The sequence below is a fragment of the Elgaria multicarinata genome, chromosome 6 (genome assembly GCF_023053635.1).
Source record: "Elgaria multicarinata webbii isolate HBS135686 ecotype San Diego chromosome 6, rElgMul1.1.pri, whole genome shotgun sequence".
In the NCBI taxonomy this organism is placed as follows: domain Eukaryota; kingdom Metazoa; phylum Chordata; class Lepidosauria; order Squamata; family Anguidae; genus Elgaria; species Elgaria multicarinata.
Window position 1 is genome coordinate 16,835,301 of NC_086176.1, and position 18,710 is coordinate 16,854,010.

The window sequence follows — 18,710 nt, forward strand, 5'->3', positions numbered from 1 at the left end:
AAACCCGTTACTTACGGACACCGGTTGCATTGCTGCGGTTTATTTTATTTCTTCCTCTCAAGCATGTTGATCCCGCGCTTGAGCTGAAAAGGCTCCCAGAGCGGCTTATGTCCAATCAATAAAAGCAAGGCTTAACTTGCAGATGAGACGTCTAAATGACACGACACGAAAGGAAAACGGGATGGGGAGGGAAGAGGGGAGGAGAAGCAAGCTCGGGCCCCAATTCTTAAAGTTCAGTCGTAGCTCTTACAATAACCAGCTAGAAACCGTTCTGGGTGAGGAGGAGCTAGTGGGCCCTGCTTCCCATCTCTGCTAGAGGGCGGGAGGAGCCTGATGGAGCTGATCTTTCAACTGAGCCAAAAGAATAGCTCCCGATGATGCTTTCCGTTGTACACCTCCACCCTTGCTACAAACATTAACAATTTCTCACCAGGCCACTCAAAATCTGTTCTGAGAAAAGCTGAAGTCTGTGACGCTGACTCTGACCTGACATCAAGTAAGAGTATGTCCGTAGAGACCTTGTGATGGCGCTGTTGTCGCTTTGCCTCTTGCCTTGCTCCTTTCTGGCTAGGCCTCAACCCTCTACTCCCAGTTAAGGGGAGTCAAATTGACCAAACGCCACAAAAGGAGAGCCCACTGCGCTTAAACTCAAAAAGGTAGCCTTTCTCTTGGTTTCTTCTACCAGATGAGAAAAGCCAGTAAACAATTTGCTTTTTCCCTGGGTTTTTGGTGGCTATGGCCTTCCAAAGTAGTCTTTTCTCTCAAATTAGGGCCATGTCCTGAAATGTCACCTGCTTCCTTTGAACAGAATAGGGCCCAGAAACTGGAGGCTCCTATCTGGCCACCTCACCATGTGTGGTGGCCAACCTAGAGGTAAAAGAGGGATATGGAAGGAGTGGGGTCTGTAGCACGAGGCCTTGGCAGCAGGCCAGTTGGAGGAATGGTGGGGTGGTTTGAACCCTTTGCTCTTTATCTCTTTGTTATCAGAATGACCCCCTGCCACGAAACAGGCTCTGAACACCAGGCCTGGCCGCGGCTACTCCCTGCTCAAGCCAAGCACCACCACTTGATACGCCTGAGGCAAGGGATAAAACCCACCTTCCTCCAAACTATGTGGAGAAAGGGGTTTAAATGGAGAAGGATTTTAATATATAAAATAAAACACTGTGAGTTATATGTGCTGAGGTGAATGGTTGTCAGAGTGGGTGTTAAATAAGTAAACTTTAGATGATAAACGCCAAACAGACACGTGGGATTTTTGTGGTAGTTTAAAAACAAAACAATCAAAATTTATTTTCAAAAGTACACAAGCTTTGTTTCAAATAAACCATTTAAAAACCTTTTTGAAACCTATCATACAATCTTTTCACTCACTCACATACACGCTTTCCTTTTTCTCACACAATCACTCTTGAACTTTCTTTATTATCAGTATTGATTAATATACATCAACTATGTGCACACCACACTCCAAAGACACCACTCTCTACTCTGAACCTCAAATTCTCCAGACCCAAGTACTGTAAACCCCAAGAGTTAACGCACAGAGTACCTAAAAAGTCTCTCTCAATCCCATCAGTCCTTCCCTTATATATCACTCCTCCCCGCTCCCAAGACATTCTAACTCCGCCCACTCAGGCCAACATTCTAAACACATCACAGACTTACAAACTGCAGGCATACATTTGGGAACTGACTTGTGGGGTGTAACGCCGCCACCCCCCCCCCCAAGACAATGAGCTGCTGAGTGTTAGAATAGTACCATTTCATTATTATTTTTATTGATTTATTTATTACATTTATATATCGCCCCATAGCTGAAGCTCTCTGGGCGGCTTACAAAGATTGAAAAGATTAGATGAAAAAGGCTAAACATTAAAAATCGATATACAAAATTTAAAAACAAAAACATAAAAACAGCTAACATTTAAAACAGTTTTTAAAACAGACTAGTTCCAAGGACGTATCGGTGTTTTCTTTCTCTTACAGAAGGCCAACATTCTGAAATAGCACCCGAGGGCCACTTTTTGAAAACGAGTCCAGGGCCAATTGAGGAAAGGGATGACAGTGAGCTCTCCGACGAAGAATTTGCTGCCTTTCCCAGCGACGCGAGACCAGCCGAGGAAAGAGAGAAACAGACCCTGGAACAGGAAGCGGACGAGCAGCTTTTTGAAGCTGACTTTGAATCTCCCGCTGCCGCTCAGCCGGAAGGTTCTCTCGTGGAAGACAGTGTTGACTTGCTGGGACTGGATTCGGAAGCTCCGCCCGAACTGCTCCAGCCTCCTTCAGAGATGAAGAGTTCCTCGAGCAACGCGGACTTGCTGAACGACCTGTTCGTGGCTGGCGCGCCCGAGAGTACGGAAGACTCGACCGCAGACCTTCTGGGCGGGGGAGCGGACTTCTTCTTCGGTGGCCAACCTCAGCCCTCAGCCAATCCCCAGGGTAGCGCTCCCTCAGCGGTAGCCGCCCCAGCTTCTGCAGGTGGGTAGCTGGGGCTTCCCTTCCATTGCGCTTCTGCACTAAAGAAAAGCTAGTTGGAAAAACAGTTTTCGTTTTTAAAGGGCACGTTTCTAGTCCTTGTGACTGCAAGGGGTGTGCATGTGTGTGTGGGGGAAGTGGAGATAGTCCGTGAGCTGGAACTTTGTGGATTCTGGATCCCTGTTCCCTTTCCTTCTGGACAAGACGAGAGCTGTGTATACGAACAGCCATGCTGGATCAGACTTAAGGGTCCATCTCGTCCAGAAGCAAAAACAGGAGGAGAGAAGCGTCCAAGAAAGGTGCAAAAAGGGGAGAAACAATGCTGAACTAATAATAATAATAAAAGTTCAGCATTCTCAAGATGCTGAACTAATAATAATTAGTGAACGACATTTTGCTGTTAAGAAGAATTCTGCCAACTACTTCCTACAACCCTCTGAGGAAGGCCTAGCAAAAATACAGGCTGAAACGCGTCGGGCTTCTCAACCTAACATACAAAAATAAAAAGTTCAGCATCTTGAGGACTCGTTTCTCCCCTTTTTGCATCCCTCTAGTCCTGCATTCTGTTCACACAGTGGCCAACCAGCTGTCGACCAGGGACCTACGGCAGGACACGGGTGCAACAGCACCCTCCCGCCTATGTTCCCCAGCAACTGGTGTACATAGGCTTACTGCTTCTGATACTGGAGGTGGCCCAAAGCCATCAGGACTAGTAGCCATTGATAGCCTTCTCCTCCTTGAATATGGCTAATCCTCTTTTTAAGCCATCCACATTGGTGGCCATCACTACATCTTGTGGTGGCGTTTAACTCTGCGCTGTGTGAAGAAGTACAGTTCCTTTTTATCTGTCCTGAATCTCCCAGCCATCAGCTTCATGGGATGACCCCACTGGGTTTTAGTATTATGAGAGAAGGAGAAAACTGCCTGCTTATCCATCCTCATGGCCTCTCCTTAGCTTAACTGCTAATTTTAAAGAGAGGCAGGCATGTAATAACCTAGCATATAACACCGGTTCGGGTTCGGACTCTAGCAAACTCACGTTCCAAATGAGAAATGGCTTATTTGGCAGTGCCCTCTGCAGTGCTGTTTTTGGCACGCTGATGTAATTCTCAATTTTCAGAAAATCGGATGTAATGCAGTGACAGCGGGAGGGCGTCCTGGGCTCACACTTAACTTTCTCCTGATCCCCGCCCTGTATGCGTGGAAAGCAACGTTCAAACCTGTCTCGTTGTAACATGTTTCTCTGTGTATTAGAGCTTTCTGACCCCATGATCTGTCTCCAAATGGAAAAGGGAGGGGGCAGATGAAAGCATCAGGTGTTCTCCTGTGCCAGTGAAACATCATGCGATCTGTTTTGACTGTTGCCTTCTCTGCCCAGTCGTGGGCATGGGGGCAAGGGAGTCCCAATCCGCCTCTGATTTCTGCATAGAAGCCTTAAAGTTATCTAAAAACTGTAAAGCTTTGCTTCTGAATTTCTATATACCAGCCTTGCCCAACCTGGCACCCTCCAGGTATGTTGGACTACAGCTCTCATCATCCCCACCCAGCATAGCCATTGCCCATGTTGCCTGGGGCTGATGGGAAATGTAGTCCAACACATCCAGAGGGCACCAGGTTGGGGAAGGCTGCTCTAAGCAATTGTAGTGTAAAATGATTACAGAATTGGATGTACTTTTTGCTTGGAAGTCTCCCACGGAGTCAGGTCACTAGGTCGTTAATTTGAATCTCATCCATCTGTCTGGAAGCCTCTTGGCCTGAGTGGGAAACCCAGCTGACTACAGTGGGGTATTTCAGGAAAATGCCAATAGCCTAATAGCCCTTCTCAACAAAAGCTCTCATAGCCCACCGATGGGTCCTGACCCACCATTTTGCTGTTGGTCAGCCGGTCAGCTGTTCTCCTTTCTGGATTCCGAATGGTTTGTTGTAACCGCACTGTGAATCTGATGAGACCCACTGGCTAGAGGTTGTGCAGTGGGAGAAACCAGGGAAATTGGGTTTTCAAGTTCAACGTAGAACTAATGCAAGGTGTATTCTGTTGTAGAGGGCATGTCTGTTTTCTGTGCTTAAGCAAGAGGCATCCTTATGCCTTTTAATGGCTGGAAATGCAGTTTAACATCTGGACGTTTCTTGAACTGATGGAACTTGTGAAAGGCAAGAGCAGTCTGTGTTTTGTCATTCCACAACCTGCTCCCACAGGACAAAAAGATGCGTTTGGAAAATATATTATTCGGATGCTTGTTTAAGATGTCTTGACGTCACACGAAAGCAACAGTGCGGCGATTGTTTTGACCGCTTACAGATGCGGGATTGTTTGCGGCGCCTCCGCTGCTTCTGAAAACTTGCTTGTTCGTTATTGGGCACGACGACTGGTGTGTGATGAAAACTCCGGGGGATGTTGCTGTTGCGTGGGCTAAATTACCCGCTTGCAGCGGCAGTAAAGGGACGCACGTGTGTGTTTCTGAAACGGGGCCCTTCCCTTCTGCAGTGCTGTTGCCAATTGACTGGGCTCTCTCTGTGCTTCGCAGTGTGAGAATGTTAGGGCAGGCTTGGCTTTGAAAAGATCTTGACCTTTGAGTGCGGCGGTCACGAGCCGGAGTGCCGGCCAGGCTCCCTGCTGGCCATCGTATGCCACTTCCTGCTGAGTATAAATACTATCCCCTGAGCGGCTCCAATTAGCCGCTGCTTGACAGTGGTCAGCGAAAGACTTTGTGGCTGGAGACTGCCTCTCTCTCCGCATCCTTCCGCTTCTTCTGTTGGCCTTCTCCGTCCTTCTGGGTGGGAGGAAAAAGACCACCTCAGCAATGCCTTCCATCCAGACTGGTACAGTACAGCTTTTCTGTTATTCCTAGAGCAACCTCTGGCTGTGTCTTTGCAAGGAGAACCTCTCAGCTTCCTTGCTGCTCAACTCCTTTGCAGCCATTTCCATTGGTGACTTGACTTTCTTTGGTTGAGTGAAGAATGACGGTCTGGCACGGTTGACTGGCGTTTTGGGGGATTGCAGGGTTTTTTTCGTGGGGGGAGCTGGGGTGGTGGTGCTTTGGCTGAATGCATGCGCGAGTGTCTGAGGAGTTATCTCAGAAGTGCGTTGTTTTCCCGTTGGGTGAGCAGAAATCCTGGTGTTACGTAAGAGCATCTAAGCCAGCCTGAATCAACTTGGCGTCGTCCAGATGCTTTGGACTACAACTCCCATAATCCCCCAGCCAGATTGTGGGAGTTGTAGTCCAAAGCGTCTGGAGGACGCCACGATGGGGAAGAATGATCTAAGCCCTCATGTCAGGAAGAACGTCGGAGCGCTTAACGGTGTGCTAGAAAGCAGGTGTTCCCACCGTGTTTGCGAGACGGCGTCATGCCAGCCGTAACTTGCGGGAGCCAGGATCTAATTTTTTTGCCTGTGACTTATTTCTGGAAGCCTCTCAGTAAAACCAACCATGTTGCTTTTTTTTTTTTTCCGTCTTTAGCCGACCCGTTTGACCCGTTCACAGTCAACCCCGACAATCCAACTCTTACCGGCCCTGATCTCTTTGGCGACTTCCTTAGTCCCAATGAACCGACAGTATCTGGTATGTTTCCTTCTGCGCATAGTGCTCCACCTCCTTCCTCTAGCACAGACTTCCTTAATTTAGGTAAGTGCATGTTTGACATGGTTTCCTTCCTCCCTCCCTCCGCCCTGCCATCACACGGCCCGTTGAATGACACGCTCCACTCAGATTAGTCAAGGTGGATTAGCGTCTAATGGATCAACTTGACGGTGTTGCTATTTTAACAAGCTTTGCGTTACAGGTGCGCACTTAGCATTTGCGCTGTAACATGGCTAGCATTTTGTGAATGCAGAGGCTTTTATCTTCAGGGGTCTGAGTTGGGAACACAGAACATTGCATTTCAAATTGGCCTCCTGCCCCCTCTCTCCCCCTTCCCAAAAGATGTAATACCTCTTTACATCAGAGATTGCTAACTTCTGTGGCCTCGGGGGCTACTCTATCCACAGTGATCTGAGAGTTAATTATTCTATTTTGCCATATAAACTACCGCTTCACAGCTGGAGTCATCTAAACGCAAGCGCCTTCACAGTTACAGAATGCAGGTGCTCAGACATAGCGAAAGCATTACATGCGAAGTTAAAAAGAGGACATGAGAAGAGCCGTGCTGGTTCAGAGCAAGGGTGCATCTAGTCCAGCGTTCTGTTCACACAGTGACCAACCAGTTGCCCATGAGAAATCACAAGCAGGATACGAGTGCAACAGCACCCTCCCACCCATGTTCCCCAGCAACTGATGTACACAAGCATACTGCTTCTGATACTGGAGGCAGCATATAATCTTCAGGACTAGAGCTTTATCCTCCATGAATTTGTCCAAGCTCCTTTTAAAGCCATCCAAAGCGTTGGCCGTCACTACGTCTTGTGGAACTGAATTCTATGCGATGTGTGAAGAGGGAATTTCTTTTTTCTTTCCTGAATCTCCTACCAATCGGCTTCATGGGATGACCCCCAGGTTCTAGTATTATATGAGAAGGAGAAAAATGTCTCCGTATCCACATTCTCCACCCCATGTCTAATTTTGCACGCCTCTGTCACGTCTTCCTTTATTCGCCTCTTTTCCAAGCGAAACCATCTCAGATGTTGTAACCTGGCCTTAATGGGGGAGTTGCTCCATCTCCTTTGATCATTTTAGTTGCGCTTTTTGGAGACATAACATTACAAACTTAGGGTGTTTCTGTTCCTGACAATCTGGATACGTTTTTTCTTTCAGAGTGGCGCTGTTGGCAAATGTATACTGCACTTGGATGTAACATTTTGTGGGGGGAGGCAGATCAAATTGAGGTCCCCCTGGACCCTGTTTGGCCATCCTAGCCTTTAACTGTCTTGTAATGGTATGAAATTGGCACTTTGTGATGACAGTTCCTCTCGGCCTATAAGATGATAGAATCGCTTTGGCTTACTTATTTTTAACCTTCTCCGTGCAGATGGGTGTCATCCTTACCCACTTGCATCTAGCATTGTAGTTAGTAACAACATCTTGTATGTCCTGATACTTATAGATTACCTATACTTTAACTAGGAGCTAAGCTCGTTAGTTGTTTCAAATACAGTCTCAAATACAGCATGGTAGACAAGTTTGTAACAACAACAAAAATAATAATTTTATTTCTTTCCCGCCTCTCCATCCTGATCGAGGCGGGGAACAACAATAAGTATAACATACATAAAATATTGATTAAAACATAGTATACAATGTTAAAACTTCCTAAAAAAAACCATACTAAAATCATACTAAAAGCATCCTAAAATTCCACTGGATAGGCCTGCCGGAAGAGGTCAGTCTTTATAGCTTTCTTAAATGCTAAAAGACTGTTTAGTTGACAAGTCTTCTCCGGCAGGCCATTCCACAGTCTGGGAGCAGCAGAAGAGAAGGTCCTCTGGGTAATACCTGTCAGCCTAGTTTTGGCTGGCTGAAGGAAGTTCTTCCCAGTAATAGATTACAAGTGTGGCCTGCAACAAAACGTTGCAGTGTGGAATGTTCCTGTTCATGGCTGGCTGGCTGGAACTCTGCTCTCTTCCTGGATATTCCATTCCCCCTAATTTCCATCTCCTGCCTCCCCTTTGCCCAGTTTCATGGCCCCTGGGTGTGTTCAGTCCTCATTGGCTGTACTTGGGGTGTTTTTTTCTTAAAAGGTTCTTTTGTAGTTCTGTAAACTTTGGGGATCCCCCAAGCCTGCCGCTATCTCCAACTTGTGCATATCATAGTGGAGTTTTAACTGCTTATGGATGAGCTCTTGGAGAACTGACATACTTTATATGGTGACTGTTAGATTAGAAATCCAATATTTGAGCACTCGTCATACAAACTATTAATTGTGCTATTTGGAGAATAGCTTTCCCAAATTGGAAAAAAAATATCAAGACAGTAGAGATATAGAAATCAGCAGTTCCATTTTAGTGTTCTGAAATCCTAAAGGCAAAACACAAAAATGAATAATGTTGCGACCTAATAAAACCAAAAAAACCAATTGACTTTAGACATCTGCTTGATTGTACCAGATTTTAAATTCCTCTGGCAGTGACCTTTTCATTTCAGTCTAAAAAAGAGGTGGCCCTCCAGATGTTTTGACCTACATCTCCCATCATCCCTACCCAGCATAGCCAATGGTGAAAGATCATGGTGAGTTGTAGGGTAAAACATCTGGAGAGCCACAGGTTGCTAAAACAAAAGTAAGTGCGGAAGAATTGAGTGTAGACATCTGTGGTGATTATGATTTGTGTCCTTACTTTTGATCAAATTGGCAAGAGCTCAGAGAATTTAATTCACTCTCCGTAGTTCTGATTAAATGCCCTGGCCTGCATATGGAGATGATGTCACTTTAATCTGTAACAAGGAAGTGTATTTTCGTTGCTCTTTCAAAAAGAACAGAGACGACCATGCGTGCTGGAGCCACTGGGCCATATTTGCACATGCGTCTGTTCTCCTTGGGGCACCGAGAAGTCTGGACCAAACTACTTGCACTTTCCCCTTTGCCTTCCTGACTCATTAGACTCCTCTTGTACGTGGGGCCAATTTCTGTGTGCTGGAACACAACATCTGTCCCACCCCACCGTAGTAAAACTCCCTCTGAATATGCGCCTGTGGGTGTATTAACAGAATGTGTAAAATAGCCCTGGTCATGTAATAATTCTGAACTGCTAGAGGAGGAATGCGCACATTTGTTGCTCAGGCTTCTCTCCTGATTAAACCTATAAATAGCTGTTTGTGGAATCAGGAAGAGATCTCTCCTGCCGACTTAACGGCACAAAAATAGCATCCGCTCTGCACCTTAGGGAAAGATGTAGAGAGTCTTTCTAAAATTATCAAGTGTGGGTCTGTGGGTGAGATCTAGTGGGCTTGCTGTGAGACAGAGGTGGGCAGTGACCTGGGCCTTGAGAGATTTCTGCAGAGAGAATTTGAAATGGAGAAATTGTTGTCTGTTCTTCCATACAGAGGCGTCTTTTTCTTAAAATGGGGAATATCCACAGCTGAGTTTTGACAGTCCCATGTTGACATAGACTAGCCTTTCCCCACCTCCCCATCTTGGCACCTTCCAAGTGTGTTTAACTACGACTCCCATCATCCCTAGCTGGCTGGGCATGATGGGTGTTGTAGTCTATACACTTGGGTAGCCCCCAGATAAGAAAGGTTTAATTAAACATTGCTCTGGCTCTACTTGGCTGTGGTGATCATTTTAAACACCCAAACCAATTCAGAAAAACAGCACGTTTTCAAAACTCATGCTGGTGTGTCCTTTGGAAAACAGTGGCTGGCCTTCATATTCAGAATACCCCATGGTCCTGTTGGATATGAGCTGGGTTCACCTTCTTATCCTATCAGAGAACTTGTGATACGTTTCGGCTCCTGCTTACTGGCACAGGAATATTAAGATTGCTGGATTCAATTGAAAAAGCTACCCTTTAGTGCCTCGAATGCAAATCGATAAGATTGAAAGTCAGTGTGGTCTAACAGCTTGAGTGTTGGATTGAGATAAAGGAAATAGATTCAGGTCTTTACTCAGCCATGAAGCTTACTGGGTCATTTTGGGCAAGTCTTTCTGCCTAGCCGATTTGGCAGGATGTTAGGGCATAATGAGAGAACTCCAGAGACACCTCTGTGAATTCCTTGGCAGGGTGAGCCGGCCTGCCCAGCAATGGGAGAAGCTGCTGTAGAAATATCGGCTGCGTCTGATTACATGCGTGGCTTTTGCCTTGCGCCATGCATAATTTTATAAGCCTTTGCCGTTAATGCTAGCATCATCCTGTGTGAAGCTTGCTTGATGTCAAATATGCTATTGGCTTTGCGCAGAGGAGGGCAGGGAGCATCATCCTTAAAGAACAGTCTTACAAAGAAGTCCACTAAAGTTACTAGCCCCCAGTTTCTTTTTAAACTAGGCAGCCTTCTTCCACAAAACTTTTAACCTGGAAGGCAGCAGAGCAACACTTACGAAGCTTCCCTTCTTGGTATTGCTAATAGTGGTGGTCACTTGCCACTGGGACCAGGTGACTGATGGTTTAGAAGCCTGTTAGGGGAAGCTAGAACATCCCATTGGAATTCCGCCATAGGCGCTGGAACATCTTGGCTTACTGTGAGATTGTAAAAGGAGGGCAGCGGCTTGAGTAAGATATTCAGGCAGCGACCACCGTTGGTTTAGGAACGCAATATTTATTTATTACCTTTCTCTACCGCCCAATAGCTGAAGCTGTCTGGGCAGTTTGCAGCATGCTTGCCAACACGCTAAAAAGTTAGCGAGGCAAGACTTTGCAGAAATCGTGCTAGTTCTCCCTCAGTTAGTTAGTAGTTACTGTTTTAATGTCACAAGCAAAACACTCCACAAGCAAAGGCTGGTGCAAGAAGACGAACACACTATTTATTTATTTACTTATTATACTTATATACTGCCCCCATAGCCAGAGCTCTCTGGGCAGTTTACAGAAATTCTAAAATTGAGATAAAAACAAGTATACAAAGTTTAAAATTTGAAAACACAGAACATACACACATAAAGCATTAAAAACCGTTAAAACAACAACAACACTAAACGTGGGTGATTTAAGATGTGCTGCCATATGCCTGGGCAAAGAGGAAAGTCTTAACCTGGCGCCAGAAAGATAGCAGCGCTGGCACCAGGCGAGCCTCGTCAGGGAGATTGTTCCACAGTCTGGGGGCCACCACCGAAAAGGCCAAGTCTGTGGTAATAAATAGCTGTCATGAAGTGAAATTTGTAGTGCTCTTCTGAAATCTCACTGAAAGTGAGATTTCAGAAGAGCACTACAAATTTCACTTCATGACAGCTGCTTATTACAATATAAATACGTTCTGGGGTGAGCTATGCAATTTTAGTGATAGGAATTAAACATTTGTAGTATTATCCTGGTTTTATGTGTTCCGTATTTCTTTTATGTTAAGGTGTACAACTCAAGCTGTTGGCATATATTTTTTCTATTCAATACAATCTGTTGGACTATGTGTAAAGTGAATGCTGCACACACTCGTTCACATCCACGTCTCTGCTGGTTTAAGATTAAGCTCCATACCAGTGTTTACAAAATCTACATTGTAATACTGTACCCAATGATATGGTTATGAATGCAAGTTGGAACAATACTTTATCCCAGGTGTGGGCCTTCAGATATTTCGGCGTACAACTTCCATCAGCCTTAGCCAATGGTGAGGAAATGTTCCCAGTATTAAATCAGAAATGACTATTGTGTGTGTGTATACAGTTCTGGTCACCACACCTAAAAAAAGGTATTGTAGAGCTGGGAAAAGGGCAGAAAAGTGAAGCTAAAATGATCAAGGGGCTGGAATATCACCCCTATAAAGGAAAGTTACAACAGCTGGAATTGTTTAGCTTGGAAAAAAGGAGGCTAAGGGGAGACCTGATAGAGGTGTACAAAATTATGCATGGTGTGGACAGGGAGACATTTTTCTCCCTCTCCCATAATACTAGAAGCCGGGGTCATCCCATGAAACTGATTGATGGGAGATTCAGGACAGATAAATGGAAGTACTTCTTCACACAGCGCAGTCAAACTATGGAATTTACTCCCACAAGATATAGTGATGGCCACCAGTTTGGATGGCTTTAAAAGGGGGTTGGATAAATTCCTGGAGGAGAAGGCTATCAATGGCTACTAGCCCTGATGGTTGTGTGCTATCTCCAGTATTCGAGGCAGTAAGCCTGTGTGCACCAGTTGTTGGGGAACATGGGCAGGAAGGTGCTGTTGCAACCATGTCCTGCTTGTTCATCCCTGGCCGATGGCTCGTTGGCCACTGTATGTACAGAGTGCTGGACTAGATGGACCCTTGGTCTGATCCAGCCTGGCTCTACTTACGTTATGTGTGTTTTAGGATATAAGCACTAATGTGGTTGCTGTTTATTTTTTCTTGTTCAAAAATGAAAGTGTTCGGCTTTTTCATAATGGTCTTTGGGCAATGGCTGAAATCATTTGCAGGAATTCACCTTGTTTCACATCACTTGGAGTCGTGTATATTGCCCAGGCAATACACATAATATTCTCTCTGCATATGCTGGTAGCATTTGTACATTCTCGATGTGTCGGACTGGATGCATACCGAATGGGCCATGTATTAAATTCTGCTTACGCACATCCAGCTCTGATTAACACCAGAGACGTACATATTTATTGATGCCCTATATTGAGCCAGACCCTCACTCTGTCTTGCCTAGTATTGACCTTCAAAGCTCTTCACGGTCTAGCTCCTGCCTATCTCTCCTCTCTCATCTCAAACTATCGCCCCGCTCGTGCTCTCCGCTCCTCTGATGCCATGCTTCTCGCCTGCCCAAGGACCTCCACTTCCCTTACTCGGCTTCGTCCTTCTTCTTCTGCTGCCCCTTACGCCTGGAACGCTCTTCCAGAACACTTGAGAACTACAAACTCAATCACTGCTTTTAAAACTCAGCTAAAAACTTTTCTTTTCCCTATAGCCTTCAAATATTGAGTTTGTTCTGACTCTATACTGTTGGCTTCACCCTACCCGGTGCCTGTTTACACTTCCCTGTGCCTGTTTGCATTCTCCTTCCCTCTTTATTGTTTACTACAACTTATTAGATTGTAAGCCTATGCGGCAGGGTCTTGCTATTTACTGTGTTATCTGTACAGCACCATGTACACTGATGGTGCTATATAAATAAATAATAATAATAAATAATAATAATAATAAGTCTACTCCAGCCCATGCTGGCTGGGGATCATGTGAACGGAAGTGAAACACATCTCCAGATTACAATTCCCATCTTCCCCAATCAGCACTTGTGAAGGCTGGTCTAACTCCAGAGTCTAGGAATGGCTTTCCAAGGCCTCCAGTGGAGTTTTTCCCTAGCTATGTACTCCGAGCTCCTTTAACCAGAGAGGAGAAGGTGGTGGTGGTGGTGGTGGTGATGACCAATGTACAATATTTAAAACCATAAAAAGCATAAAGACGGGATTGAAGAGATTGAACTTGTAGCGAGAGGCACGTGCTTTTACCATTGAGCTAAGGACCCTCCTTTTTAAATATTTAACTCCCTTGTCTCAAAGACCGGGAAGCTGGCTTGACCTATTATGATTTCTTCCAAGGGCTGTTCAAATGGAAGAGGGTGGACTTTCCAGACTAGAGGGCATCCGGCAGCTCCTTTTGCCCTTGGCAAAGCGGTCAAGAGAGACAGAGGATTCTTTGGTGTAGTGATAGATTCCCCGTGTGGAATGCCCTAGAAAAGCCGCCCATCAAACCTGTGGTACAAACGTATGGCGTCAGGTGGTGGTGAATGCAAACCGGCCCGCCTTAAATGGCGCCGTTGTGCTTTTTCTAGATGGTGGCGACTGGATAATGAAGAGCTGGCATGTTTGGAAGCGGGTATTAGACAGGCTTAAATCTTATGTCATGCTAAACCTGTATCTCGATTCTCAGGAAATCCTGGTTGTCATCTTTAATTAGAGAATTAAAAGATCTTCTGTGTGCAAGCGCGTCTTAAAGGCTTGCAGGTCATCCATTAGCACAGAAGCAACTGAGAAATTTACCGTTCAAGCTAATAGTATAAAGCAGGGGTTGGCAACGCAACACCCCGGAAAACCTCCCCGGGTTCCCACGAGGCTCCATGTCTCGCCTTCCGCTCACCTCTGCTTCCCCTTCATCTCCCTACCTCTGTTCAAAAAATCAGAGCAAGGTGGATTCTCATTGCACTCACCTGTTTTTTGGCAGGGGACTTTTGTCCCCACCTCTGTTCACTGGGGCAGCGGGTGGGCAGGTAAAGTGAGAATCTAGAGAGCTGGGTTGTTTTCTAACCTTTTCCCCTGTCCCCCACAACACACACTGCAGTTTGTGGTGGTGCCCAGGACACTTCCACAATGTCAGATGTGCCCGAAAGGGTTGCCTGTACACACATACCCATTTTACCAAACAGCAGCAGTTTTGTTAGTCATACCACTCATAGATCTTCTTCATACATTTTCTAGAATATCTGGGTTATGCCAGATTTTTTTTTTTTGTATTTTATTAAATGTCTCGTAGTAGCTACATGTTAGACTCTTGGGTTCTATAAAGGGTTTAATTTTCAGGCCAGCTGTATTAAGAGTGTAACCATACCCTTTTAAACAGGATGTGAAATGCCTACCTTTTCCCATGGAGCAGTCTCTGCTACACCTGGTTACACTACTGTGGCAGTCGTAGAACCTTTTGACTTCTTCTCCAGGAAGTGGCAAAGAGCTTTTGGTCTATCCGCTCTTCAGCTTCTTATTCGGGTCAAATAACCGTGACTCCCTTGCTCTCAGCCCTGGCTCTTCCTCCATACCTTTTGTCCCCTAACTGAAGCTTTCCAGCTGCAGCTCACTTGAAGTTAGTCGCCCCCCATCGTGAGTTTCAGACCCATTTCCCACCGGTTCTGTCAACTGCAGCACAGTTCAGGGCCTCCATCAGTAGAGTAGGAAGAAGAGCTTCAGCAAGTGTGACTTCTTCTTGCAGCAGTGCCCAGACAGAAGCTGTTCCTGCTGAATCTCTCTCAGCCACCCAAGGCAGAGAAACTCTGTCAGTCCAGGCCTGCCAACCTTATTTCCCCCACTATGTTGAGTGTGGGGCAGGAACAGCATGACTAAATCTTTGTGGTTATGTGCTGCTGCTATGGTTGTTTTAGTCAAGCATTGCTTTAGGAGTTGGGTAATCGTCAGCTGTATGCACAGTCTTCCCGTGGTGGTCTTGAAATCCCTTATCAAAACCTGTGATTGTTTGGGCTTTAACTGGACATGTCTTGGTTGTCCAGATAGAACTTTAAGCTGGTCACATGGAAGCTGGGTTCACACAACACGCTAACCCACCATGGGTTATTGTGTCATCTAAACAGTGCTTTTTCCACAGGGTGGGTTAACTTGTCGGAATGTAGTGTGGGTTATCGTGTTGTCTGAACACAGCACATTTTCCACATGGTGGCTTGTTAACCATGCAGTGTGGTTTATTTTTCTCTAACAAGCCACCTTGGGAACGCACACTGCATGGTTAACTAGCCACCCTCTGCATTCCAACAAAACGATAACCCACCCTGCAGAAAAACGCATTGCGTTCAGACAACATGAATGAAATCTTTATTGCTAAAAGCGCTAAACCATCACAAGACAACATGATAAACTAGGGTTCAACAACAATCCACTACCCTGGGTGGCTTAGTGTCTTGTGTGAACCCAGCTGGAGTATTGAGGTATCTGGACAGTTGCATTAATATCCTATGCAGAGATGAACAGAACGCTTTGTAATGTTAGAGATTTGTGTAGGAAGGTTTTTGTTTTGTTTTGCTAGGGGTTTAGATTTGCAGCCTGGCTTCAAGTGAATGTGTAGACATAGTGTGGTTGGATTACATTGTCACATTTATTCGTAAAATCCCATTCCGTGTTTTTGAAGGGAGCAGTGCTACTAGAATGAAAAAGGAATGCTCCCTGTAAACTCAAGACATTCTCAAGTACTGGGTCTTACATTTGGGCACCGTGTTAAAAACCCGCAAAAAACTTTGGTGTTAAGCCTTGAACTTGCCTGCTCAGTCAGTTTCCCCAAGGTGGTGCAAAAGGCCTATTTTAAGAGGCTGCCGCCTCCTGCTAGAGCCCAGAAATGTGTTAGGTGTCTCGGAGGATGGCACCCACGTTCACATCAGGTTTCTGAATCCTGAGCTCTTCTGAGGCGTGGGCGCTCTTTCTGTGATGTTTCTTTAGTTTGTGTTCCCTCGCAGTCTGAATTACCCAGCTGAGAGAACATCAAAACCTTTTCTCTATTCATGCTGCGTGTCACACTGTCGGAGCTAGCAGTTAATGTTGACAAAACCATCATCTTTATGGCCTACTTAGTAACATTCAGAAGCAAGAAATTGAACTTGAGCTGGGCGGATAACGTGTGTGTGGTCTTGGGCAGGGAAATGAGGGCTTGAAGGTTCGCCTTATGGCCATCAGAAAATCTCTGTCTCTTAGTCTACCCTTCACCTGTGTATGCCTTGAGCAGGATATCAGATTTGCCCACAGCCTGAGCTGTATTGAGCCCCTTAGACCATTTCTGGTGATTATCAAGGTGGAATGGACTTTATTTATTTATTTATTTATTTATTGCGCTTCTATACTGCCTAATAGCCAAAGCTCACTGGGTGGCTCACAAAAGTTGAAACCATCAAATGCAATTCAAAGTATAAAACAAACAACAGTATAAAACACAATATAAAAGTACAATACAGAAGCACAACCAGGATAAAATCAGCAGCAGTGCAGAAATACAAATTTAAAATACAAATTTAAAACAGCAAAGTTAAAATTAATTTATAGACTGTTAAAGTGCTGAGGGAATAAAAAGGTCTTCACCTGGCATCTGAAAGAATATAGTGTAAGTGCCAGGTGAACCTCCTTAGGGAGCTCATTCCACAGCCTGGGTGCCACAGCAGAGAAGGCCCTCCTCCTGGCAGCCACCTGCCTCACTTCCATTGGCAGGGGCTCATGGAGAAGGACCGCTGAGGATGATCTTAGAGTCCGGGCAAGTACATATGGGAGGAGGCGTTCCTTCAGATAGCCTGGCCCCAAGCCGTTTAGGGCTTTAAATGTTAATGCCAGCACTTTGAATTGGGCCTGGACCTGGACTGGCAGCCAATGAAGCTGGAAAAGGACTGGCGTAATGTGGTCTCGTCGGTCAGTCCCTGTTAATAAACGTGCTGCCCTGTTTTGTACCAACTGAAGTTTCCGGACCGTTTTCAAAAGCAGCCCCACATACCCTATTTCTTCGATTTTAAGACGCAGTTTTTCCCCACATAAACATCTCTAAAAATGGGTTGCGTCTTAGAATCGCGGGTGTGTCTTAGGGTTTTTTTTCCTGTTGGTGATACTGAAATTTAGCGTGCGTCTTACAATCGATGGCGTCTTACAATCGAAGAAATACGGTATAACACTTTGCAGTCATCCAGACCAGACATTATCAGAGCATGGATAACTAGCTAGGCTATCTCTGTCCAGATAAGGGTGCAGTTGGTATGTCAGCCTAAGCTGATAAAAGGTGCTCCACTGAGTCCACCAAGTAAGAGTTATGGATCCAAGAGCACTGCGAACCTGATCCTTTAGGGGGAGTGCAACCCCCTCCAGAACAGGGTGGACATCACCCAGCCGGACAAATGAACCATCCCCTAACAGTACCTCCGTCTTGTCTGGACTGAGTCTCAGTTTGTTGGCCCTCATTCAGTCCATTACTGTGCCCAGTAGTGCCTTTTGCCTTCATTTCTTTAAATGCTGGTGGTGGGGGGAGAAAGTGGGGTTGAGTGCCTTCTACTCGCATGGCATGTTCTAATCTTATGGCATGATTGGGGCTCTCCAATCAGTATGCTTTGAGGGAGAACAAGGATAGGACTGTGAGATGGTCATTCTTCCAATGCATCAGGCTTCACTATATACCTGTTTTCAGTCATCATCCCATCCTAGCTCCTGCACCTATCCTTCTGAAAATGTGCGGGTGTCTTTCCTGGGGATACTTCTATTATGTGTACCGTTTTCATACAAACTGCCCCAGAAACCCCCCAGGGTAGGGAACGTAATCACCCACCCTCCCCTCAAAAAATTCGAGCACTCCCCTTCCACATGAACTGCGGCCCCTGTTCTTCTGAAATGCCTGTTTTCTGACTTAAAGCCACCTCTGTGTTGTCTGTCGCTTTCAGAAAAATGGTCCACAAGGATCATAGGGAATGTTGCATCCTGTTTTAGATACTCACAAATTGTAGAGGCTGCTCTTGCACCTATTAGTCTGAAACATGGCAGGCTCGATCCTAACAGAAGGCTCAACTATCTCTACAAATCTCACCCAGTTCTGCCAAGAAATAAGAGTGTTACCACCAGCTCCCTTGAAATTGTGTAATTGTGTGTGTGTGTTGATAAAAAGGAGTGTGCACAAAGTCAACTGCACATCTTTTTCTGAAATTTGGCAGGAATAATCTCCTCTAAAGGGCTACTAGGCCTGCAATTTCCATCCACCTCTGACAATCCTAAAAAAATGTTATAGCCATTGGGCTATTTTTCCAGAGTGCCGAACCTGGGTCTGTGTCACTTTTATAGGATACTGGTGTCATAAAATTAGGACCTTATTAAGTACGGTTCTCTTACAACAGAGGTATTAATTCCTTCTAGAAAGTGGGGAAAGAAATTGAGATTTCCTTTATTTCACTATGATGAAAATGGATTTACAGCAGCTTTGTACAATAACTGCCTTCAA

At 45.5% G+C, this 18,710-nt stretch overlaps 1 protein-coding gene across 4 annotated transcripts in view; it reads left to right on the plus strand.

The window, feature by feature from the left end:
* The window catches only part of GAK (cyclin G associated kinase), a 94,380-nt gene that overhangs the window by 66,219 nt on the left and 9,451 nt on the right, over positions 1-18,710 (plus strand). The window contains exons 21-23 of one of the 4 annotated variants that reach the window (XM_063129114.1): positions 434-496; positions 1,990-2,481; positions 5,937-6,101. In XM_063129114.1, the coding sequence (XP_062985184.1) occupies positions 434-496; positions 1,990-2,481; positions 5,937-6,101 (720 nt within the window). The remainder of the gene's footprint in view (positions 1-433; positions 497-1,989; positions 2,482-5,936; positions 6,102-18,710) is intronic. The other 3 variants (XM_063129116.1, XM_063129117.1, XM_063129115.1) reach the window with 3 other exon arrangements.